The 23,058-nt window shown below is 64.7% G+C and overlaps 2 protein-coding genes across 2 annotated transcripts in view; both read right to left on the bottom strand.

The window, feature by feature from the left end:
- Positions 1-4,230: 4,230 nt before the first annotated feature.
- Positions 4,231-11,556, bottom strand: Inpp5e (inositol polyphosphate-5-phosphatase E). The gene is made up of 11 exons (XM_048348941.1): positions 11,491-11,556; positions 10,862-11,391; positions 7,863-7,986; positions 7,524-7,621; positions 6,774-6,898; positions 6,550-6,669; positions 6,293-6,400; positions 5,905-6,066; positions 5,616-5,731; positions 5,169-5,305; positions 4,231-4,453 (listed from the first exon to the last, which is right to left on the bottom strand). Exons 1-11 carry the CDS (start codon positions 11,554-11,556, stop codon positions 4,321-4,323), a joined length of 1,719 nt encoding a protein of 572 aa, XP_048204898.1. The 3' UTR covers positions 4,231-4,320.
- A 503-nt stretch (positions 11,557-12,059) lies between these two features.
- Positions 12,060-23,058, bottom strand: part of Sec16a (SEC16 homolog A, endoplasmic reticulum export factor) — a 35,235-nt gene continuing 24,236 nt past the window's right edge. The window contains 11 exon segments of the mRNA XM_048345896.1: positions 12,060-13,474; positions 15,352-15,429; positions 16,173-16,232; positions 16,751-16,825; positions 17,466-17,560; positions 17,826-17,963; positions 18,359-18,470; positions 18,616-18,672; positions 18,865-18,942; positions 20,679-20,831; positions 22,557-22,639. Of these exon segments, the coding sequence (XP_048201853.1) occupies positions 13,406-13,474; positions 15,352-15,429; positions 16,173-16,232; positions 16,751-16,825; positions 17,466-17,560; positions 17,826-17,963; positions 18,359-18,470; positions 18,616-18,672; positions 18,865-18,942; positions 20,679-20,831; positions 22,557-22,639 (998 nt within the window). The 3' untranslated portion in view covers positions 12,060-13,405.

Here is a 23,058-nt window from a genome sequence, read left to right as displayed (position 1 = left end):
CCAGACCCCAGACCCCGGCCCCCAGACCCCAGACCCCGGCCCCCAGACCCCAGACCCGCGCCCCCAGACCCCGGCCCCCAGACCCCAGACCCCGGCCCCCAGACCCCAGACCCCGGCTCCCGGACCCCGGACCCCGGACCCCGGACCCCGGACCCCAGACCCGACCCCGGCCCCCAGACCCTAGACCCCGGCTCCCAGACCCCGGCCCCCAGACCCGCGCCCCCAGACCCCAGACCCGCGCCCCCAGACCCGCGCCCCCAGACCCCAGACCCCAGACCCCGGACCCCGGACCCCGGACCCCAGACCCGACCCCGGCCCCCAGACCCTAGACCCCGGCTCCCAGACCCCAGACCCCGGCCCCCAGACCCGCGTCCTCATTGCCCAGACCCCGGACCCCGGACCCCAGACCCGACCCCGGCCCCCAGACCCGCGTCCTCAGAGCCGCGCCCCCAGACCCCGGCCCCCAGACCCGCGTCCTCAGAGCCGCGCCCCCAGACCCCGGCCCCCAGACCCGCGTCCTCAGAGCCGCGCCCCCAGACCCGTGTCCTCAGAGCCGCGCCCTCAGAGCCGGGCGTGTGCCCGCCCTTCCCTGCTGTCCAGCGTGCCGGCTGCGGTGGGAGCTGCGGGCCGCCGGCCTGACGCGGGGCTGGAGCTGGGGCGCCGCGCTGCCCCACGGGCGCACAGGCCGCGCCAGGAGGAGAGCCGCTTCTCAGCACAGCTCCTTCGCCTGGGGCGGGGGGCTCCCAGTGGCCTCTGCTCGGGGGCTCCGTCCCCGCCTTTCTGCCTTCTGTGCAATCTGCTCGGGTTCGGGGAGTCACTGTGCTGCAGTGCCCAGGGTGGGGTGCTCAGGCGGGTCGGCCCGCGGTGACAGCACGGCCTGTACCCGGCCCCTCGGCCCCTCGGCGTGGGAGATGGCCCCGCGCCTCCGCGGGCCCCCGCACCCGGCCCCGCCCCACGGGCAGGGCCCCTACACAGGCGTCGGCAGAACTCATGGAGCTCCGCAGGGGCGGGGCCCACCCGGGGAGCCGGAGAGCCACGGCGGCGCCCACCCGGGGAGCCGGAGAGCCACGGCGGGGCCCACCCGGGGAGCCGGAGAGCCACGGCGGCGCCCACCCGGGGAGCCGGAGAGCCACGGCGGCGCCCACCCGGGGAGCCGGAGAGCCGCGGCGGGGCCCACCCGGGGAGCCGGAGAGCCACGCGGGGCCCACCCGGGGAGCCGGAGAGCCGCGGCGGGGCCCACCCGGGGAGCCGGGGAGCCGGAGAGCCACGGCGGCGCCCACCCGGGGAGCCGGAGAGCCACGGCGGCGCCCACCCGGGGAGCCGGAGAGCCACGGCGGCGCCCACCCGGGGAGCCGGAGAGCCGCGGCGGGGCCCACCCGGGGAGCCGGAGAGCCACGGCGGCGGCTGCCAGTGGCGGCGCGTGGCACCCTGCGTGGGAAGCTGCGCTGCGTGGTTCCGGGCAGCACGCTCCCCACCGTCCTGAGCACCCACACTTGCCACGCCCCAGGGGCTCCCACCCACAGCCCTCGCGACACCGGAAGCTGAGGGCTGAGGAGCGCCACCCAAAGCCAGCCGGGCAGGAAATCTGTGACGCTCTGACCGGCCCGTGAGTCCTGAGTTCCGGATCTGCACGTGCTGGTCCCCCAAACCAGCCCCCCCCAGAAACCCAAGGAGCTCCAGCCCCAGCACCCCCTGGTCTGCCTGAGCCCCCTCTTCTCGCCCACGTGCGGTGTCCAGGCAGCTGCTGGCTGGAAATGAGCCTGGCCCCTGCGGCGGGAGCACAGGGATGGTCTAGCCTGAGCCCCGCGGCTGTCGGGACCTTGTGGTTAGGTCGGGAAGAGGCTGCTGCTGGAGAGAGCTTGGGGTCTCATGGCCGCGGTCACCCAGGTGACACCCACGGCGGAGCCAGCTTCGCAGGGCTGCTCTTCACCCGCAGCCCCTCACAACCCGACAGCGGCTCTCAAGCTCCTCCCGCCGTGGCCGGACTCCAGCTGTGCCCTCCCTGCTCTGCACCCAGGCCACTCCCGGTGCCCGCGCCCCTCCCCTGGCTTCCAGGCCCCGTCCCTGCTCACCAGCACTGGCGTGCCACACGCCTGCCCGCCCAGCCGCCTCACTGGTGGCCTGCGGCCCTGTACCACGACAGAAGCAGCTGTGGGAAGGAGGACAGCCGTGTGCTTGAAACCCGGGTCAGCGAGACGCACACTCTACCACGGAGCCATGCCAGCAGTCCTTTTTTTTTATTTTTTCCAGTCCCTGGCTTCGTTTTGCTCAAGGCTAGCACTCTGCCACCTGAGCCACAGCACCACTTCTGGCCGTTTTCTATGTATGTGGTGCTGAGAAATTGAACCCAGGGCTTCATGTATACGAGGCAAGCACTCTACCACTAGGCCACATTCCCTTTTTTTGGTTGTGGGGCTTGATGGGCTTCGGTGCTGTCCCTGAACGTTGGCTCAAGACTAGCACTCTACCACTGTAAGCCACAGCGCCTGTTCTGGTGGTTTTGCCAATTGGAGATCGTCTCAGGGACTTTTCTGCCTGGTCTGGCTTTGAACCGCGATCCTCAGCCTCCTGGGATTGCGGGCGTGAGCCACCAGTTCCCGGTTTTGTTTTTGAGGTAGGATCTCTGCATAGAGCCCGGGTTGGTGACACTCGGCATCCCGAGTGCTGGCGGGGCCTGAGCTCTGTCCCTGGCTTTTTGCTCCAGTCTAGCGCTCTACCACTCGAGCCACAGCGCCGCTTCCGGCTTTGTGTATGTGGTGCTGGGGAATCGCACCGGGGCTTGTGCCTGCTAGGCAAGCACTCTACCACTGAGCCACCTCCCCAGCCCAAGACACTGAATACCTAGTTGTGTTTCATTTTTATTAACCCGAATGTTTAATGTTCCGATTGAGAGGGTTTTTTTGGGGGGGCCTTGGACTCAGGGCCTGAGTGCTGTCCCTGGCTTCTTTTTGCTCAAGGCTAGCACTCTACCACTTGAGCCACAGTGCCACTTCTGGCCATTTTCTGTGTATGTGGTGCTGGGGAATCGAACCCAGGGCCTCAAGTATATGAGGCAGGCACTCTTGCCAGTAGGCCATATCTCCAGCCCCAATTGGGATGCTTTTTGAGATGCCGCTGTCAGGTTCAGACCCATGGCCTGATTCATCAGATGCACGTGATGACTCCCAGAGATTCAGGCCAAACGCAGGTGCTCCAGTGTCCACAGGGTTTGGCTCAGAGAACGCCTGGAAAGGGTGCCGGTGGCGCACACCTGAAATCCTAAGGAGGCTGAGATGTGAGGGTCAAGGTTTGAAGCAGTCAAGGCCGTGTAGTGCAGCACTAGCCTTAAGCAAAAAAGGCTCAGGAACAGCACCCAGGCCCAGAACTCACGCCTCGTCAGCAGGAAGGCCTTCCTGACAGATTTCCATCTTATTGGGAATCGAGGCAACTACAGTGGGGCTATCCGTGTGCTGTGGTCAAGTGCATGACCCGCCCTGTCAGACTTCCATGCTCTTCTAGAAGCAGACGCTAATTACGTGCACATGGGGTTTCAGTACGGGCCGCTCGAGTCTGGAGCAGCCTTTCTGTGGCTCCCGCCGCCTGTGGCCTTGAGCGCGGGACTGGCCGACAGCTTGGCGCTTTGTAGCCTTTGAAAAGGAAGCACCCTGGGTTCAAAGGGCCTGCACACAGATAACTTGCTTCAAGATTCAGCCTTAGGCTAGAAAGTGCACAACTCAACAAATTCATTTATTTTTAAATATAAATATGGAAAAATAAATAATTTTACAAGACTGGTGTGGTTATCCCTAGATTTTAATGCACTCGAGGAGGCTACAGTCCCCTGAGGAGCAGCGGGGGGATTTAAGCTCTAGGGAGGAAGCGAGGGTGGGGCTTCTGGCCTACGGCGTGGGCCACAAACACCTGGTCCCATTCCGCGGCTGCCGTCACGACAGCGGGCGGCCCACGCTCCGGCAACAGCTTCGCGTGCGGGCCGGGCCTCGGGGTCCCTGAGATGCAGCCTGCAAGTGCCGGCTTCGCCTCTGATGGCGGCGGGGGTCCGAGTCTCCCCAAGAGCCGCAGCCCGGATGCCGCCCACAGGCTGCGGCGCTCGCTCCTCCCGGGGCAGGGGAGCTGCCGTCGGCTGCTGCGTCGGGGCTGAGGCCCCCCGGGGACGCCGGGCAAGGGCAGCTCACCTCCCCCGCCCCCCCCAGAGGCGGGCAGCTCCCCCCCCCCCGCCCCCCCAGAGGCGGGCAGCTCCCTTCCCGCGACAGCCACGGGCGCCGGGGCTCGGTCAGGAAGCGGGGGAGGAGCCCGCGCCGGCGAGCCCGCGGCCCGACGGCTTCAGGACACGGCGCAGACGGCGCTGGAGCTCTGGCTCTTGAGCGCGTGCTGCTGCTGCATCTCCTTGGAGATCCGCCTCTTAATCCCGATCAAGTACAGCTCGCGGTCGAACTTGCCCGCAGCCAGGGGGATGCTGCGGGGGAGGGGGGGTCGGGAGGGTGTCCTTCCCCGCCCCGCCCCCCATGGAACCCCGCCCCGCCCCATGTCCCCCCCCCGGCCCCCGCCCCACCCCCATGTCCCTCCCCGGCCCCGCCCCACCCCCAAGTCCTCCCCGGCCCCGCCCCGCCCCCCATGGAACCCCGCCCCGCCCCCATGTCCCCCCCCGGCCCCCGCCCCACCCCCATGTCCTCCCCGGCCCCGCCCCACCCCCAAGTCCTCCCCGGCCCCGCCCCGCCCCCCATGGAACCCCGCCCCGCCCCATGTCCCCCCCCCCGGCCCCGCCCCACCTCCATGTCCTCCCCGGCCCCGCCCCACCCCCATGTCCTCCCCGGCCCCGCCCCGCCCCCCATGGAACCCCGCCCCGCCCCATGTCCCCCCCCCCCCCGCCCCGCCCCACCCCCAAGTCCTTCCCGGCCCCGCCCCGCCCCCATGTCCTTCCCCGCCCCGCCCCATGTCCCCCCGCCCCCGCCCCACCCCCATGTCCTCCCCGGCCCCGCCCCGCCCCCATGTCCTTCCCCGCCCCGCCCCCCCATGGAACCCCGCCCCTCAGTCCTCCACAGCGCCCCGCCCCGCATGCCCCCTCACCTCCCCCGCCCCCCCCTCCCCCGCCCCCCCCGGGAAGGAGTTGGGCGTCGGAAGCCCCGTTTCCGTTCCCGGAGGGGGCCTCGCCGGGCGCAGGGCGGGCTTACTTGTCCCGGCCCGGCCTCACTCGGACCCGGAACAGGCCGTACACGGGGCGGTGGTCGGACGTCTTGATCCCCGGGCACGACGAGTACCTCAAGGGGCAAATGTCTCCCTGGTGGCGGCTCCGGTACAAGACCCGGTCCTGCGAGAGAGAGGCGGGGAGGCGGGCGCAGGGCTAGTGCTGGGGCCCGGAACCCGCGGGCTGGTGGGGGCGGGCGGGGGGAGGGCGGGGCCATGCCGGGGGGCGGGGCCGGCCGGGGGGGGAGGGCGGGGCCGGAGGGCGGGGCCAGGCCGGGGGAGGGCGGGGCCGGCCGGGGGAGGGCGGGGTCAGGCCGGGCGGGGCATCCGGCCAGGCAGGGGCCGGCCCGCAGGCGGCAGCTTCCCGGCGAGGGCGGTCCGGCGCGGGGCGCGGGGCGCGGGCACGGGGCGCGGGGCGCGGGGCGCGGCCGTACCGTGTAGGACGGCGTCCTCTGCTTGGACGTGCTGTCGTACGTGTCCTTCCCGATGTCGAACTTGTAGGACGGCAGGAAGTGGATGTCGGGCTCCTGGAACCCTTTGAAGATGGCCCCTGCAGGGCGCGGGCGGTGACCCCGGGGGGCGGGGGGTGAGGGGGTGGGAGGGGGGGTGAGGAGGGGTGGGAGGGGAGTGAGGGGGTGGGTGGGGGTGGGAGGGGGGTGAGGGTGTGGGAGGGGATGGGAGGGGGGTGGGGGGCGCCCCGCCCCCCGGGCCCGCCCCCCCCACCTTTCCTCATCTCGCGGCCGAGCTGGTCGAGCCGCAGCAGCGCCGGCACGTCGGCCCGCGGGCCCCGGCTCAGCACGGCCTCGACGGCCCCGCGGCCCCCGCTCAGGCGGAAGTTGAAGTCTCCGAACCAGAACACCTCGTCGAAGCGCGTGGTGACGTCGGCTGGGCACACGGGGGACATCAAGGCTCCGGGGGGGCCTCCCGGGCCCCCGGAGGGCCCCCCGCTCCCGCCCCCCGAGCCCCCGCGGGGCAGCGGCGGGGCGGGCAGGTGGGGGCACCGCCCAGGTCCGGGGACCCCGCCGCGCACGCCGTCCCTCCGCGCCCCTCCTCCGTCCGCAGGGCGGGGTCCGAGCCGCCCCGGGCCCGCGGAGCGGCCGTCGGCGCTCACCTGCGCTGGAGCGGTAGGGGTTGGTGTCCGGCACGGTCCGCGGCAGGGCCAGGGCCTGGACGGTCTTGGCGTAGTCCATCAGCCTCTCCGCCACCTTCGCGTCGCCGGCTGCGGGGCGGAGCGGGCGGGCGGGCAGGGCCGGGCGCGCGCGGGCGGGGGAGGGGGGGACGGGGGGCGGGGAGGGAGGGAGGGGACGGGGGGGGGGCGGGGAGGGAGGGAGGGGACGGGGGCCGCCGCTCGCGGAGCGGGGGACTTACAGGTGAAGTGCGAGGTGATGAAGAGGAAGGAGGTGCCGAAGAAGGTGAAGCTGACGCCCAGGGCGCCCTTGGTCTTGATCTGCGACACGATCCGAGTGGTCACCGTGGAGCACTCCACCTCTGTGGGGGGGACGGGGGCTGGTGGGCCGCCTGCGTGTGCCCCGGGACCCCCCCCCCTCCCCCCCCCCCCCCCGCGCGGAGGGCGGGGCGCTGCTGGCGCCTACCGGAGCAGAACCAGATGAGGTCCCTGCGGATGAAGAGGGACATGTAGAGCACGCCGTGCGCCGCCGACGACAGCAGCACGAACCGCGGGCCCAGCGTCTCCTGCAGCCGCGTCTCCCACTCCCGCCTGGGGGGGGGGGGGGAAGAGGGCAGCTGCGGGCCCGGCCGCCGCCCCGCCCCGCGCCCCGCCCCGCCTCGCCCCGCTCCCCGCCCCGCCCCGCCTCGCCCCGCTCCCCGCCCCACCCCGCCTCGCTCCCCGCCCCGCCCCGCGCCCCACCCTGTGCCCCGCCCCGCCTCGCCCTGCTCCCCGCCCCGCCCCGCTCCCCGCCCCGCGCCCCACCCTGTGCCCCGCCCCGCCTCGCCCCGCTCCCCGCCCCGCCCCGCGCCCCACCCTGTGCCCCGCCCCGCCTCCCCTCGACCCGCTCCCCGCCCTGGCCGGCCCCCAGGAGCTCCCGCAGGAAGCCCCAGACGTCACCAGGTGACAAGCCGCGGGTTTCCCTGGTCCTCGTGTGGGGCAGCGCGGGGCTGGGATGGGCTGGGGTGTCGGGTGTGCTAGGGTGGGGCTCCACTCAGCCTCGCCGTCGGCCCCCCACCCTCAGGGGTTGTAGGTGGGCCGAGCCCGTGCCAAAGGGGGCTGGTGTGCGCTCCACCCGGACGGGAGGCCCCGGCCTCTCGGGTGACAGCCCTGCGCTCAGGACACCGGAAAGCCCCGTGGGGCTCAACAGGGCTTGCTGCCGTGCCCTGCGCCCCACCTGTCGGAGCAGCCCTCCTGGACCCCGATGACGTACAGGTCCTGGGTGTAGTCGGCCTCACAGGGCAGCAGGAACTCGTCCAGGCTGGCGGGGAGCTCCTGCGGGGGGTGGGGGGGGACGTGGCGGTCACCGCGGTGCGCGCGGACGGCTGGGGGGCCCCCGGGGAGCAGGCGTCTCAGCGGCTACAGCCAGTCCCCCAGCACCTCCTCCCCGGCCAGGGCTGCTCGCTCCCGCTGCGACGGTAAACTGGGGGGCAGGGGGGGCCGCGGCCTGGCTCACCCCCACGCCACGCGCTGCCCTGGGGGCTCCCGCCCCCCGCACGCCGCCCCCGCCGCTCACCTTCTGGCCCTGCATGTTCCAGGTGGCCACGAACACGGCCATGCTCCGGTCGGGGAAGTACCGGGCCAGCTCCTCGGCCCCCAGCAGCGCCCCGCTGGCCAGCAGGCTCCCCTCCAGATAGCTCCTGCAGAGGGGACACAGCGCCCGCGGTCAGGATGGGGGTGGGGACTCTGGGCTCCCGGTCCCCGAGGCTGTGAGGCCCCGAGACACAAGGAAGGCCGCGGAACGCCGCGCGCCATCTCCCCGGCTCCTCGCCAGGACCCCGGGCCCACGGGGGCCGCTCTGGCCCTGCAGGACACGCGTGTCCCATCTGCCGCAGGGCCGGCCAGGCAGGCGCAGCGCGCGTGTGCAGTTTCTGTCACGCCGCTCGGCTCCGCAACGAGGCTGCCAGAGCCACGACAGACCCCACGGGAAGGACACGCGTGGCCGTGCGCCCAGACAACTATCCACAGGCACCGAGCTCCGAATGACACGTGAATGCCCGCCACTGCCAAGTGCAAACCGCCTTGGGCCGGCTGCCTGTGGCCAGACTTGGGGGCCCTGTGCCGCTGCTCCCCTCTCCAAGCAGATTCTCAGTTCCCGTGGAGGGCAGCGTGGGGGGGCCGCTCCTCACCCCTGCGATCCCAGAGGGCATGGGGGGGGGCACGCTCTCCTTGCAAAGGGAGCAGGCCGGGCCTGGCAGCTCACACCTGCAATCCCAGCTGCTTGAGAGGCAGAGCCTGGAAGGGCGAAGTTAGTGGGCTATGGCGTATACCGTACTCCCAGGGGCCCGGGGAAGCCAGGAGGAGGACGGTGGCCGCCCCAGTAGATCTGTGCACCGGGCTTAAGTGGGGGAGCACCTACCGAACGAGCGAGAGGCCCTGAGGTTCAAATCTCAGTGCTGCCAAGAAACGGAGAAAAGCAGCATTTTGTGTCCCTTGAAAATACCATAAAAATCAAATGTATGGGGCTGGGAATGTGGCCTAGTGGCAAGAGCGCTCGCCTCGTATACACGAAGCCCTGGGTTCGATTCCCCAGCACCACGTATATAGAAAACGGCCAGAAGTGGCGCTGTGGCTCAAGTGGCAGAGTGCTAGCCTTGAGCAAGAAGAAGCCAGGGACGGTGCTCAGGCCCTGAGTCCAAGGCCCAGGACTGGCAAAAAAAAATCCTATGTATGTCCCCGAGGCTTTCCGACTCCGCTGCCCTTGGCTCTGTGCTGGCCATGGCGGCGGCCACGGAGCCCCACAGGCCACGAGCACAGGTGAGGGGGAGGGCACGGGCGCACCCCCCCCCCCCCCGTCCGAGGCAGGGAGCTGCACATCAGAGCTCCGGCTAAACCAGGGCACCCCACGTAAGACTGCAGTCAAGCCTTAAGGGGCAGGCAGAAGCCTCTGTCAAGGGAATCAGAGGTGCCGTTCTGGTCTGTTACCCTCTAAATGGGCCCCGCACGTGGTAAGGGGGTTCTCCTGCAGGGCTGACCGCAGGGCGTGGAATGGTGGCTGTGGTGGACATGGCGCCTTCCCAGAGTGAATCGCTTCAGCCCCTCTGGGTGAGGCCATCCTGGAGCTGCGAGGCCCGGCCTCGTTCAGCCAGGAGGCTGGAGGCCCCCCGGCTCTCGGGAGCGCGGGGCGGGGCGTGGCGCTGCCCCCCTCATCACCGGCTCTCTGGAGCGCGGGGCGGGGCGCTGCCCCCCTCATCACCGGCTCTCGGGAGTGCGGGGCGGGGCACTGCCCCCCTCATCACCGGCTCTTAGGAGCGCGGGGCGTGGCGCTGCCCCCCTCATCACCGGCTCTCGGGAGCGCGGGGCGGGGCACTGCCCCCCTCATCACCGGCTCTCGGGAGCGCGGGGCGGGGCGCTGCCCCGCTCATCACAGGCTCTCGGGAGCGCGGGGTGGGGCGCTGCCCCCCTCATCACCGGCTCTCGGGAGCGCGGGGCGGGGCGCTGCCCCCCTCATCCTGCACGGCTGACTCCACAGCTGGAGCCAGGCTCTGCTGCTGGAAAGCCAGTGTGAGGGCAGCCCCTCCCCGTCCCCGCCCCGGGCAGGCCCCGCAGGGCGGCTTTGGGGGGTAAGGGCAGGGACACCAAGACGGCAGCAGGAGCCCGGACTGGGAGGGGTGGGCAGCGTGGCCGGCTGAGCTCTGGGACCCGGGATGAACTCGGGCCCTGGCACCAGGGGCGGCGTGGGGGGGTCGGGCGAGGAAGGCTCGCACCGGGGGAGTCTGGGGCGGGAGACCCGAAGGAGAGGCTGCAGACGGGACACTGCAGAGGCCCCCGGGACCTCCCGGACGGCACAGATGCCAGCTTGTGCCCAGGCCGCGGGAGCAGCCTAGCCTTCCAGTGGCACCCGGGCCCCTAGAACGGAAGGGCGGCTCCAGTGGGAGAGAGGGTAGAGAGCTGCGAGCCGGCAGGCAAGCGAGCGGCGTGAGACCGTGAGGGCGTCGGGTCAGTCCTTGGAACCGGGATAAAAAGAACCGGGGAAGGGGGAAGGAGGGAGGACGAGGGCAATAGGTTCAGGTGAACACTGCTGTGAAAAAGACACCCATCCGCACGCAGCAGGGTGCTGGAGGCTCACACCGGCCATCCCAGCTACTCAGGATCGTGGTTCAAGGCCAGCCTGGGGCAGCAGCCTCTGCTAGACTCCTCACGCAGTAGCTGAGCAAGGAGGCATGCGGAGGAGCAAGAGGCCCTGAGTTCAAACTCCAACACAGAACAGACCCCTTGTAAAGAAGGAGAGCCACCTAACGCAAAACACGCGAAGGCAGAATTCAGGGGCAGGAGGAGGACGGGAGTGTGGTCTCACCTGCCCCCAAGCGAGGCGGCGGGAGGGCCGCGCGCGTTTACAGGCTCACGGGGCCCTGCGTGGCCCTGAGTCCCGAGGCGAGCTTCCGGAAGGACCGCGGGCCGGTCCTCGGAGGCCCGCCTAGGCCCCTGCGGGTGCATCCTGGGTCCTCTAAGGGGCAGCCGGGGGGTCCCTCTGCCCTGGACCCTGGAACGGGGAACGACGATGGCAGACCCTACCTGCTGCGGACGTCCTTGGTGCGGATGGGCGCCAGGAGGCTGAAGGAGGATCTGGCGGGGTGCAGCGCGTGGTCCTCGCAGGCCCGGGGGCTTCGGGGCCGGCAGGTGCCCAGGCTGCTGTGGGCCCGGACCAGCCGGCCGGGGGCGCGGGGCGTGCGGTCGGCCGGCTCGGGGTCAGAGGTCACGCTGGGGTCCACCGCCGGCGCCGAGCGCGAGGGGCGCGGGCCGGCGAGCGGCGCCGGCGGCGGGCTCCCGGGCGGGAGGGCCTCTCGGTGCAGGTCCCCGGCGGGGCGGCCGCTCCGCGGGGCGGGGCCCCCGGGCTCGCTGCCCGGCCCCCCGCGGGCCTGGGGGAGCGCCTGCCAGGAGGCGCTCAGGCCGGGGGGCGCGGGGGGGCCCTGCGCGCCCTGGACGGGGCCCGGGCCGGCCCCACGCTGGGCGGCCGCGTCCTCGGGGCCGCCTCGGAAGCGCCGCCCCCTCCAGCCCTGGTCGTCGAGCGACCGGGCGCGCTGCAGCCGGGGCTGCGGGGGCGGCTGCGGGGGCGGCGGCTCCGCCTCGGCGGGCGGCAGGGCGCTCCGCGCCGAGCCCGGGCGGCGGGGGGCGGGCGGGGCGGGCGGGCGCGGGGCCGGGGCCTCGGCGGAGGCCGGCCGCCGTCCCGGGCCCGCGGCGTGGCGCAGGCAGGCCGACTCGGACGGCATGGCCCGGCCGGCCGTCACCCGGAAGCGGCCCCGGGCGGCTCCCTCCCTAGCCTGCGGCGCTTCGGGGGCCGCGGCCGCATGGCGGGGGCCGCGGGGGCCCGGCCGCCCGGAGGCCCGGCCGCCCGCCCGGAGCGGCCCCGGGTCTCCCGCAGGACGCCCTCGGCGCGGGCCCGGCCGACCGCCCGCCCTGCGCTCGCCGCCGGGCCCCTGAGCTCCGACTTCCCGCGCCGGGCGCCGCCGGGCTAGGCAGGGCCAGTACGGCCACGGTGGCCCGGGCAACAACCGCCGCCCCGCGCAGGGGCCGCCGGCTCGGCTCAAGGGCCCACCCGGTCCCCGCCCGGCTCAGGGGTCGCCCCGCGCTCCGCCGCCCCGCGCCCGCGCCCGCGCCCGCCACAGCGGCCCCTGCCGGCCGGAGGACCGCGGCCGCCGGCGCAGGCCCCGCCCCCGGCCGGCGCAGGCCCCGCCCCCTGACAGACCCCACCAATCACAAGCCACAGGTAAGGTATTTGAGAGCCCAAAATATTTTATTTAACTATTTGCATTTAGGAAAAATAGCAGCTCCCACCTGCGAGGAAGCTAATTGAATCAAAGTGGTTGGCAGTGGACAGAGCCAGGGCAGGGCTGGAATAGGGGGTGGAGGGGGTGCGGGAACAGATGGATCCAGGTATACTGGTCTATGGAACATTCTGGAAACTATTCTGGGAGGGGGGCGTGTCTTTCCTAGATGATGAAGTGAGCCAGAAAACTGGAAAGGGCCAGGCTAATTCCACATTCTACAATCTCTACACTTAAATTTTAAACACCAAACAAACCATTTACGTTGCCCCAGCAGAACCCACCCAAATTATCACATACTGATTTTTATAAATATTTAAATAGCTCATTTTTTGTCAGCCTCTTTAGATCAACAGCAGGGCCGTGTGAAGAACAGTCGGTGAAGCCGTGAAGCTGGCCGCTATGGCCGAGGGGCTGCTGGAGGTCCCCAGGTGAGGCTGAACTGGGGGGGGGGGGGGGGGGAGAAGCCCCGCTGCACCACACCTTTCCCACACTCCTCCCAGGGCGTCTGCACAAGGGCTGGCGAGCTGGAGGGCACACGTGCCCCTCATGGTGGGCAGCTCCTCCTCTGGGAGTGCCAGGAACCCCTGAGCAAGGGCCGGCAGCCGTTTCCACGGCAGCGGAGCCACATGGCCACCGCGCGGTCCGCATCAGGCCACGAGAGGTGCAAGTGAGACAGGAGGTCTCTTACAGAGCGAGGCTCCTCAGAAACCGGGGCTTTCCCCCTGGGTGTGGGCGAGGCCCTGGGTCGCCCTCCACCACACCCTCCCTTTGGCTGTGACCTCTCTCCGGCTCACAAGGCAGGGCGGGGCTGGGGCCGGGCGCCCTCGCCCCCTCGCCTGGGTCAAGCACTCACGCCTCTCATCGAGAGCCGGGGAACGGGAATCTAGTCCTGCACTACTTCTCAGCGAGGCCTCGGGGAGGCCCCGTGACTGAGGAACAGAGAACGGGGCTCACCTGCGGTCCGGCCCTGCCCAGCCTCACTTCATGTGGCATTCTCAAGTGGCTGACAGAATCACCATCCTCAAGTCATCCTAAGTGACTCAGAAAGGAATACTGTTCTTTTACGAGAAAGATCTTTTGTCATTCAATCTATCCAGCATCTGAAAGGAACAGTGGAATTGATCTTGCAGTAATTCATACACATGGGCAGAAAGGAGGGAGACACGCAGTGTGGCTGGCTCTGAGCCGCGGCCGAGTCCACCGGAGGCCTCCAGACCTGAGGCAGGCGGTTCGGTTCTTGGTGGAGAACAGTCATCTTGGAGTTCCAAATGAGAATCCAAAATGGGTGACCCTAATTCAACACCGGGTATTTCCTCTGGCCAATTCTCCCGAGTCTGGAGCTCCCCGAAGTGGCAGAGGCCTACAACAGAACAAACAGCAGCGTCCTGCACGTGCCCACTGGGCACTGCCCAGGGAGCCCCGTGGCAACATGACAGAGGGACACACTCCCAGTCAGGCACGGGATTTCAGCACTCAGTGTTTCCTGGTATGCTACGTCGTCGAGGTAGTTTAATTTTTGTTTGCTATTATAAGGGCCATGAAGAATGAGGCCAATTCTCCAGAGTTGGCCCAGCTGACTGCCTGGTAAGTCCAGGGTGGACAGTGGCCTGCGGTCTGCCTGTGTCACATGGCATGGGCATTGCCAGTTACCAATGGAGACAACACCACCATCTTTCTTTTTTTTCTCCCCTCTCAGGATTTCGCGGGGATCAAGGCCCAGGGATCTGGCTTACTAGAGTACAGCTGAAGGGAAAAGGGGAGATAAAAATGACCAAAGCTAGCTGGGCACCAGTGGCTCATGCCTGTAATCCCAGGTACTCGGGAGGCTGAGATCTGAGGATCCAAGTTCAAAGCCAGCCCAGGAAGGAAAGTCCATGAGACTCTTATCTCCAATTAATCACCAAAAATCCGGAAGTGGCTCTGTGGCTCAGTGGTAGAGCACTAGGTCTTGAGCAGAAGAGCTCAGGGACAGTGCCCAGGCCCAGAGTTCAAGCCCCATGAATGACCAAAAAACAGACCAAAACTTGAAGCTGCAAAGGGGCCACTGGTGGTAACTGGGGACAGGACAGCCCTGGCTGGGAGTCTTGTCTCACTGCTGCAAGGCCACTGCAGGGAGCACCAGAACCCAGGAGGGTTGTCAGGAATGAACAAGGCCTAGGAGCATGGCTCAGCAGGAGAGCACCTGCCTAGCTGCAGGGGGCCCTGAGTTCCAACGCCAGTACTGTCAGAAGGGAGGAAAGACAGAAATGAGACCAGGCCAGGCAAGCAGCTAAGGGCAGGGTCTATGTGACAGTGGTGTCAAGTAAAGTTCACACTCAGAGCGTCAGGATGCCCATCTGAATCGCCCTGTCCTCCCACCGAGCTCCCGCTCATCACACACCAGACCCTATTCTCCCAGGCAGGACGCTGACAGAGCAGACAGCAGAGGAGAGAGGCCACAGCAAGCAGTCCAGACAGCTGCTCTGTTCTTGGGCGGAAGCACACAAATGACCAGCACCGGTGTGGGGGGCGGGGGGGGGGGCAGTGCCCCGGGCCCTGAGGACAGAGATGTGCCTCCAGGCTCCAGAGTGAGGAGGAGGGGCCTGGAATCTCGTGGTGGGCACAGAACATGGCAAAGACACCTTCAGTCCTGAAGAAAATTCCTGCCCAAGAATTCTACCCAGTCCAACCATCAACCCAATGACCAGGGCAACACAAGTATTTTCAAACACGGTGGGTCCCTTACAAAGTCGCCACTATGTCATGAAGCTCCTCGAAGGGGTAGCCCCCCTCCCCCCACGACAGGGCAACATGGAGGGTTCTACACCAGCAGGTCCAGCTTGGGAGACAGGTCCCAGGTGACAGAAAAGAGATGGGAGTCTGCGGCCACAGGCTCCACAACGGCAGGAGCCACAGAGCCCGGCGTGGGCAGCCGCCCAGCACACACTCGCCCCTTAGGAAGGAGGAAGATGCTCACTTGGTCCACACCCTCCCTCCTGTGGAGGGAGCCACCAGGAAAGGCCTGAGTCTGAAGATCCCAAAGCACAGATGGGAACAGGGCATGGAGGCCAGGGGGTGGGAGAGATGGGGGAGGGGCGGGGGAGGGGCCAGCGGCCAGTCTCCTCATCCTTCTGCGAGTGAGCGACTCTGGATGAGAAAAGGAAGAGTCTAGGGAAGAAAAGACACATTGACTGAGCAGCACGGCGCCAAGCCAGCCGCGGAGAGTGACCGACTCAGGCACAGGCAGAGGCCACTCACCTGTGCTAAGCGAGTCGGGTTGTAGAAGGGCACTGCCCCGCCGGGAGGGGGCCCTGCGGGGCCATGGTCGCTGGGAGCCTGCAAAACAGAGAAGCCACCTCAGCCGCCGCCACCGGGCTTCAGACGTGGGTGTCTCCTCCGAAAGGTGCCGATGCCCCCGGGCGTCACAGTGCGGGGCGGAGACGGCTCTGACAACACCGGTGCCTCTCATTACAGATGGCTCACAGAATAATGGCGACTATCAAAGCCACATGCAGAGTGAAATGCGAATAACCACCACGATGTGATGTGCTAGACAGTGCAGGCCACAGAGACGCCCTGTAGTGTCAGCCCAAGCGGGAGACCTGGAGTAGGTGTGTGTGTCAATATGCAGCTGAAAGACAAGGTCTACCCCTCCCACGCCCCCCACCTCCCCTCCCCCCTCCCCCCACCACACAGAAGATGAAGCATTCCTTTAGCTCCCCCAGACCAGACACAGGAGGGCCATCAGACCGTCCTGCTGGCCTCAAGCCTGCTAAGTAAGACACCTTCCTCCCCACAGGGGGCTTCGTCTGGGAGACACTGCCAGGCCAGGCCCTGTAGAAAACCAACTTCTCCAGGTGCTCTCAACCCCCAGGGTCAGTCCGTGGATGGGGCACCTGGACCGTGACCACAGGCTCTCCGTGGGCCACTGAGGGGAGGGAACACTCCATCTCAGAAGGCTTGGCTAAGACAAAGGTGGGGTTAGCAACAAAGTGTGTAGGGCGAGGGACCAGCACTCTCAAGGGGACAAGTCTACACACAGCAGCCCATGGAAGGAGAGAGCGGCCAGCCACAGGTACCTGATGAAAATGCCGGCTCACTTCCTGTGAGAGCGAGCTCATTGAGCTACAGCGCGAGAGCTACGGAACAGCAAGAACACACACAGGAAACACACGTGAGACTCAGCATGCATGGCGGGGCTCCCGGCCGCCGGGAGAGCTCCCGAGAGCCGCCGCTGCCGTTAGAGCAACACAACTCAAACGGAAAAGCCAGAGTCAGCCCTCTCCCAACTTCAACAGACGTTGTGAAGAAACCGTTATTCCTGTGGAGCGGGGAGCTCTCTCGCCCTGGGCCGGCACTGGCTTCACCTCATACACCTCAAATTTCAACAGCACTCACGCCGTGTTGAGGGAGACCCTCGCTGAGGAAGGTCGTGGCACCCCTCCACCCACTCAGAGCGCCACCAGGGAGATCAAGCAAGTGGAGCATGAGGCCTTTCAAGCATTTGGCTCGACACCGCCCTGTTCTCTTTCTTGTCCTACACTGGCCTTTCCCGGTCGTTTGCGCTCCTTTTCAGAGGCTGGGGACACTGCCTGTGGGCAATGCAGCTGATCCTGCCAAGCCTCAACTGGACAGTTGGGGCCGGGCCACTCCCTACCTCTCCTCCCTGGGAACCATCCAGTCTGGAGGGCGTGAGTTCAGGACCAGAGGCTGACGCTGAAGAGCTGAGCTCCTGTGAAGGAAACAGATGTGGCAACCACCCCGCCGCAAGGAACTGAAGTCTCTCTCACCAAGAGGAAAAATACCGGCAGCACCTAGCCCAAAGTGTCATGTAGAAGGGGTCTCCCGCAGGACACCCCTGTCCTGCCCAGGGTGACAGCACAGCCACTGTGTCTGGCATGGCCCGTAAGGCTGTGTGCGGCCCATGTGGCCTTGATTCACGCCCACCGCCACACCCCTCCAGACCCGCCGCCAACAGGAGCCGGGCTGACCCAGGCTGTCCCTCCCATCCCAGTGCCGGAAGCCTGGGAGAGCCGCTGCCCCTTTCAGGTGAAGCTAGGCTTAGCTTTTACTTAGGGCTGGACAATTCCTCCTTCCTTTTGTACCTTAATTTTTTGTGATTCTTTAAAAATAGTGGTATGATACATACATAATGTACCACTGTCCCCATGAAACACCAACTCCCTCAGCCCTTCCCTGGCCCCGGCCCCCACGTCTGCTTCTCAACACCTGTGTTGACCAGTGGGAGCACAAGTCCATCTGCGCTCGCAACACACATGCGACAAGCGCACGGGAAGGGAAGCCTGGAGGACGGAACGGCGGGCAGGCCCTCCCTGGGGCTCTCTTCTTCCTTCCCCCTCTATTCCACTTGCCTGGGCTTCTGTGCCGGGTTCTGGCTTGGGCTGAGCCCCAGCTGGCACCTGTCCCCGGCTGCCAGCCCGGTCTGCAAGCGGTGGCTCTTCTGCATCTGTGAATGAGGGGGCAGGAGGCCGTCACCACACCCCAGTCCCCAGGACATCCTCCACAACCTGCGGGAAGAGTTCCACTCCAGGGCTCCTGGGAAGAGCCCTGCTTCGTTTGGGCCTTCGTGGAGGAGAGGGCACGGACACTGACAAAGTACAGGTTGGCTTAGCCACTCCCAGTGGAAGAGCTGGGCCAGAGGCTCCCGACAAAGACCGGTCAGGCTGGCAGGTGAAGGCGGATGAGGACCCGCTCGGGCACGCGCTGCCTACCTGGATTTGGTATTAACAGATTAGAAGGGATTGGGAGTGGGGCGAGTGGAGCAAAGAGGTCGGCGGGAGCAAGAGCTGGCTCATTCCGCTGAGTCCCACTTGGGTTCAGAACATCCACGTAGCGAGCTCTGGATCCGCCTACAAGGGATAGGGGGAAGCAAATTCAGACGGGCATTCCAGGTGACTGCAGAGTCCCGCTGTGTCAGCAGAGCAAGCAGGGCGCGGAGGAGGAGGAGTCCCACCCAAGGAACCCACTGGCTGGGGTGTGCACTTCTGTGAGGTTGCTCACTCCATTCCACAATGTCTCCCCTGTATCACAGGGGTGCTTCTAACCCAGGGGACCTAGCTTTACTCCTGGGTGGTCAACACAGATGCCACAGAATATCACGCATGGACAAACAGGCTCTTGCCTCACGGGTCTACCTCCATAACTCTCCAGCACTGTAACACAAGGCGGCCCGGTGCCTGCTCTATCTACAGCTAGCTCTACCACACACTACCCGGAAACCTCTGATGGCTGTCGTGGCCCTTACCTGCTTTTCTAGAAAACAGGTTCACGGAGGCTGCAGGAGGCCCTGGGGGCCCCGTGGGAGCCGTCTGTGGGGCCCTGGGGAATGATGTTGGAGGTGGGGGTGGTGCCTTCTTCTGCAGAGGGAGAAACAGCTTAGAAATCTACAACATGCCCCAGAAACCCAGTTAGGACTTTCGAAAGGAAGGCTACAGTGCCTGGGGCTGAAGAGCAAAGGAGGTGCTCCTTCCCCTTGCAGCCAACACCCGAGGAGCAGCTCACCTCCTCCTCTGGCTCATTCAGGTTTACCCACTGGTTTTTCTTTTCATCCCAGACAATCTGCCAAGATTTTAAAAAGAAAAAAAAATCAGTAGATTGAAGCTCAACAAAATAGAATCTTGATGAACTTGGAAACGGTAAGCTCCAGAAAACAAGTACATGTGTACATTTGATTCTGAATCACACGCACTGCACACCAACAGGCAATCTTTAAAATACCCTGGACCGCTGGCCCTGCTCCACAATACTCACTGATTTGTTCTTGTCATCTGGCAAGTAAGCTTCTGTCCTTTTCTTCCCAGGCAGCCACCGAGAGAACCAGGACTCACTCTAAATATAAAACCACCACAGAGCCTTGAGGATGACGCGCGCGAGGAGAGCTAGCACAATTCACAAATTCCAAGAAGGCAGACCCATAGACACAGAGGGTACAGCGGGTCAGTGTCCAACGAGTGTCAAGTGTGGAAAGGGGAAGCATTCTGTGAATGTGTGAATGGACGGTGGTCTTGCTGTACGTCGATGAATGTGCTTAGTGCTACTCAACTACGCACTGAGAGGGGGAGAAAGCGGGGTATGGTGGTGCAGGCCTTTGATCCCAGATCCCTGGGAGGCCGAGGTAGGAGGACTGATCCAGGAATACATGTGTGAGACTGGATTTCAACAAGGGACTGGAAGCATAGCTCAAATGGCAGCATGCTTGCTAGGCGGCCGGGGTTTAATCCCCAGGAGGACAAGGCTGGGTGCGGATGCTCAAGCACACGCACCCATGCTTGCGGAGCCCCTGAGGCCTCTTGAATCTGTTAGGCAAGTGGTCCACCCTTGAGGCATACCCCAGCTTCTGTGTCTATCTTTAGGACAGTTCACATTTGAACCCTGAGAAAGCGAGCCTCAGGCTCCTCCTCACTGAGGAGTAAAGGCAGGTGTGGACAGGAGGCTTCAACACAAAGCCCGGGCGTCCTCCATGTGCAGAGAACCGGAGTGACACCGAGGCCACTTGCTGCCTTTACTTGCTGCCTCCATGGCTTCTATTGAACAGGAAAAGCAGAGCCGAAAAAGCAACACAGCAACAGACACCCCTCGTTCTATCCGGAAACACCCCAGCCTCCTCCCCTGGCCTGGAGTCAGCAAGTGCCTGCTCACTTCAAAACTGAAGGGCTGGGGCAGGGGCTGGGGCTATGGCCTAGCGGCAAGAGTGGTTGTCCCGTATACCTGAAGCCCTGGGTTCGATTCCCCAGCACCACATATACAGAAAACGGCCAGAGGTGGCGCTGTGGCTCAAGTGGCAGAGTACTGGCCTTGTGCAAAAAGAAGCCAGGGACAGTGCTCAGGCCCTGAGTCCAAGGCCCAGGACTGGCCAAAAAAAAAAAAAAAAAACCTGAAGGGCTGGGGAGCTGGAAGCCGGCGGCTCATGCCTGTGATCCTAGCTACTGAGGAGGCTGAGACCTGAGGATCTCTGTTCGAAGCCAGCCTGGACCAGAAAGTCTGTGAGACGCTTCATTTAGCCACCAAAGAACCTGAAGTAGCACTGTGGCTCAAAGAGCACTTGGCCTTGCGTACAAGAGCCACCCGGCACGCAGGAAGCGAGGAGGGAGCCAGCCCGCCACAGGCAGCATCACCAGCCAAGGCCTCCAGAGGCCGAATGCCGGCCGAACCGAGCGGGGGAAGCTGCGCGGGGGAAGCTGTGCACAGCCAGCACTGCTCCTCCGAACCGCAACACACGCGCTTAGAAACCCGCAGCCCCGCCCACTGCTGGGCACTCGCCTCCGGGGCAAGCAAGGGAGTGCCCGCCTGCCTCTGTGATGACCTCAAAGGAAGCCTGATCCAAACGCCAGAGCGGGGAGCAAGGGTCTGCTGGGGCTCACGCAGTCGCCACGACAGGGCGGCAGGGAACCGGGCTGCTGGCCACGGTGTGGATGGAGCGGGTGCCCTCGCTGACCTGGGTTTGTTCACACACAGGCACGCTCACTCCCGACTTACACAAATGGCCCCAGGATGCTGGGCCCCCATGCCGCGCTTGCCCAGCCTCTGCCCAAGTGGACAGGTGTGGTGGGCTTGATGTGCTGTACCTTCTTTGGCTCTTTGGCTTCTTTTCTGACCGCCGGTGGAGGTCTCTTGGCCTCGGGAGTAGGTGTCAGAGGTGGAGCAGGCTGTGTGGAGGCTGAGCCGTTATAATCCCAAGCCGGTGGGGTCTCCAAGCCTGGCGCCGTCCTTGAGGTGCCCTGTCCCCAAGTAACACAGGAGCTGGCTCTCAACTTGGTTCCTCATGAGGGACCAAGGAAGCCAAGGGACGTGCTTCCCCCAAGTGCCTTCCCAAGCAAGGTGGGGGTGGCGGGGACCAAGAAGATGCTCTGAAGCCCCCCCCCCATCAGCTCCTAGCCAGGAGTGCCATGCATTTCTCAGGGTCTGGGGGCTATCCCAGAGCTTTTTGGCTCAAGGACAGTGCTCTGCCACTTGAACCACAGCTCTACTTATGGCTTTTTTTTTTTTTTTTTTGGCCAGTTGTGGGCCTTGGACTCAGGGCCTGAGCACTGTCCCTGGCTTCTTCCCGCTCAAGGCTAGCACTCTGCCACTTGAGCCACAGCGCCGCTTCTGGCCGTTTTCTGTATATGTGGTGCTGGGGAATCGAACCTAGGGCCTCGTGTATCCGAGGCAGGCACTCTTGCCACTAGGCTATATCCCCAGCCCTACTTATGGCTTTTACTCCAGTGGTTAATTGAAGAGAAAGAGTCTCTTGAACTTTCTTGCCCAGGCTGGCTTTGAACCAGGATCCTCAGAACTCAGGCTCTTGAGGCGCTAGGATGACAGGTGTGAGCCTCCTGCACCTGGCTCAGCATGCATTTTAAGAAGTAATAGGAGGCGGCCATTAATGGTGGCACTTCCCTGTAATCTTAGTTGCTCAGGAGGCTGAAATCTGAGGATTAATGTTCAAAGCCAGCCAAGGTAGATAAGTATGGAAGACTCTATCTCCAATCAAGCAGCAAATGTTAGACTGGAGGCATGGCCATGAGTGGAAACACCAGGCGTGAGTAGAAAAAGTTAAGTAAGAGTATGAGGCCCTGGTTTTGACACCTACGCACAAGCGATGAGAGGGCTGGGAGCAATGGTTCACGCCTATAATCCCGGCTACTCAGGAGGCTCACAGAAGCCAGCCTGGGCAAAAAGCTGGCAAGACTCCCTCTCTAGCTAGGCATGGTGGCTCATGCCTGACACCTCAGCTACTTGGGAAGTATAAATAGACTGCTATCACACTGTCTGGGGCAAAACCATAAAGCCTATCCCCAAAATAAATGAAAAAGAAAAAAAGACTAAGGGCATGGCTCAAGTAGGGTAAGTTCAACCCCCTAGCATTGCCAAAATAAAAAAAGAAAAGACTGAACAGGACTTCAAGAAGCTTCCAGAACAGGTCTGTATAAAAGCACTTGTCCTTCCCAGTCGGGAGTGACCAGGGGAGGCCTTTGTGTCAAGGGCCTCTGCTGGCACGAGTGGCAGCCTCAGGAAACCAACGAACATGTCAGGTCCTTTTGTGCAGGAGATGCGGAAGCTAAAAGGCTCTCTCCACTTGAAAAAATAGTAACAGACACTGGTGGCTCAGGCCTGCAATCCTACCTACTCAGAAGGCTGAGCTCTGAGGACCATGGTTTGAAGCCAGCCAGGGCAGGAAAGTCCATGAGATTTCTCTCCAATTAGCTACCAAAAAAGGTGGAGCTGTGGTTCAAGTGGGAGAGCACTAGGCTTGAGCACAAAAGCTCAGGGACAGTGCCCAGACCCTGAATTCAAGCCCCAGGACTGGCACCAAAAAATAAAAATAAAATAATAAGGCAGTTTTTTTTGTTATAGTTGGGTATTTTTACCCCTCTGAAGTCTCTCTTTCCATCTTTGCCTACCAATGCTTTTTGATTCCTCACATGTTTTTTTACAAAAATGTTCTAAGAGTAGGACAATACCAAAGTAGCAAGTTTTCCATCCGAGTCCTCTTCACTGAGCTCTGGAAGGGTGTTTCTGACAGGCAAGTCCTGTGGTGCCACTCCTGTTAAAGCGAGAGAGAGATGGGGTTGTGCGCTGCTGCCCCCAAACAGAAGGAAGCAGGGCCCTGTCAGGACCCCTCCACTGAGGAACAACCAGCTTCCTACCACTGGGGTCAATTTCTAAAACAAGACCAAAGATGCCCCCCAATATATATGGTTACATTTTTGCTTTTTAAAACCAGACGTATATTTTCTTTTGCTCACATGGACAAAAGCCAAGTTAGGCAGAGGCAAGCACGAGAGCCCCTAAACGTGACTTCCAGACAGAAATCTGTCACCTTGAGCTGTGCACCTTGAGCTTAGAAGGGCCACCTTGAGCAGACCCTGCAGATGTCCCAAGGCTGTGTTGTCATGTCTGAATGGCCATTTACCCTTCACATCGTGACACACAGCCAAGTCACAAAAGGAATTAATAGTGCAG

The sequence above is a fragment of the Perognathus longimembris genome, chromosome 1 (assembly GCF_023159225.1).
Source record: "Perognathus longimembris pacificus isolate PPM17 chromosome 1, ASM2315922v1, whole genome shotgun sequence".
In the NCBI taxonomy this organism is placed as follows: Eukaryota; Metazoa; Chordata; class Mammalia; order Rodentia; family Heteromyidae; genus Perognathus; species Perognathus longimembris.
The sequence above is the reverse complement of the archived record's forward strand: the minus strand, read 5'-3'. Positions and strand labels throughout refer to the sequence as shown.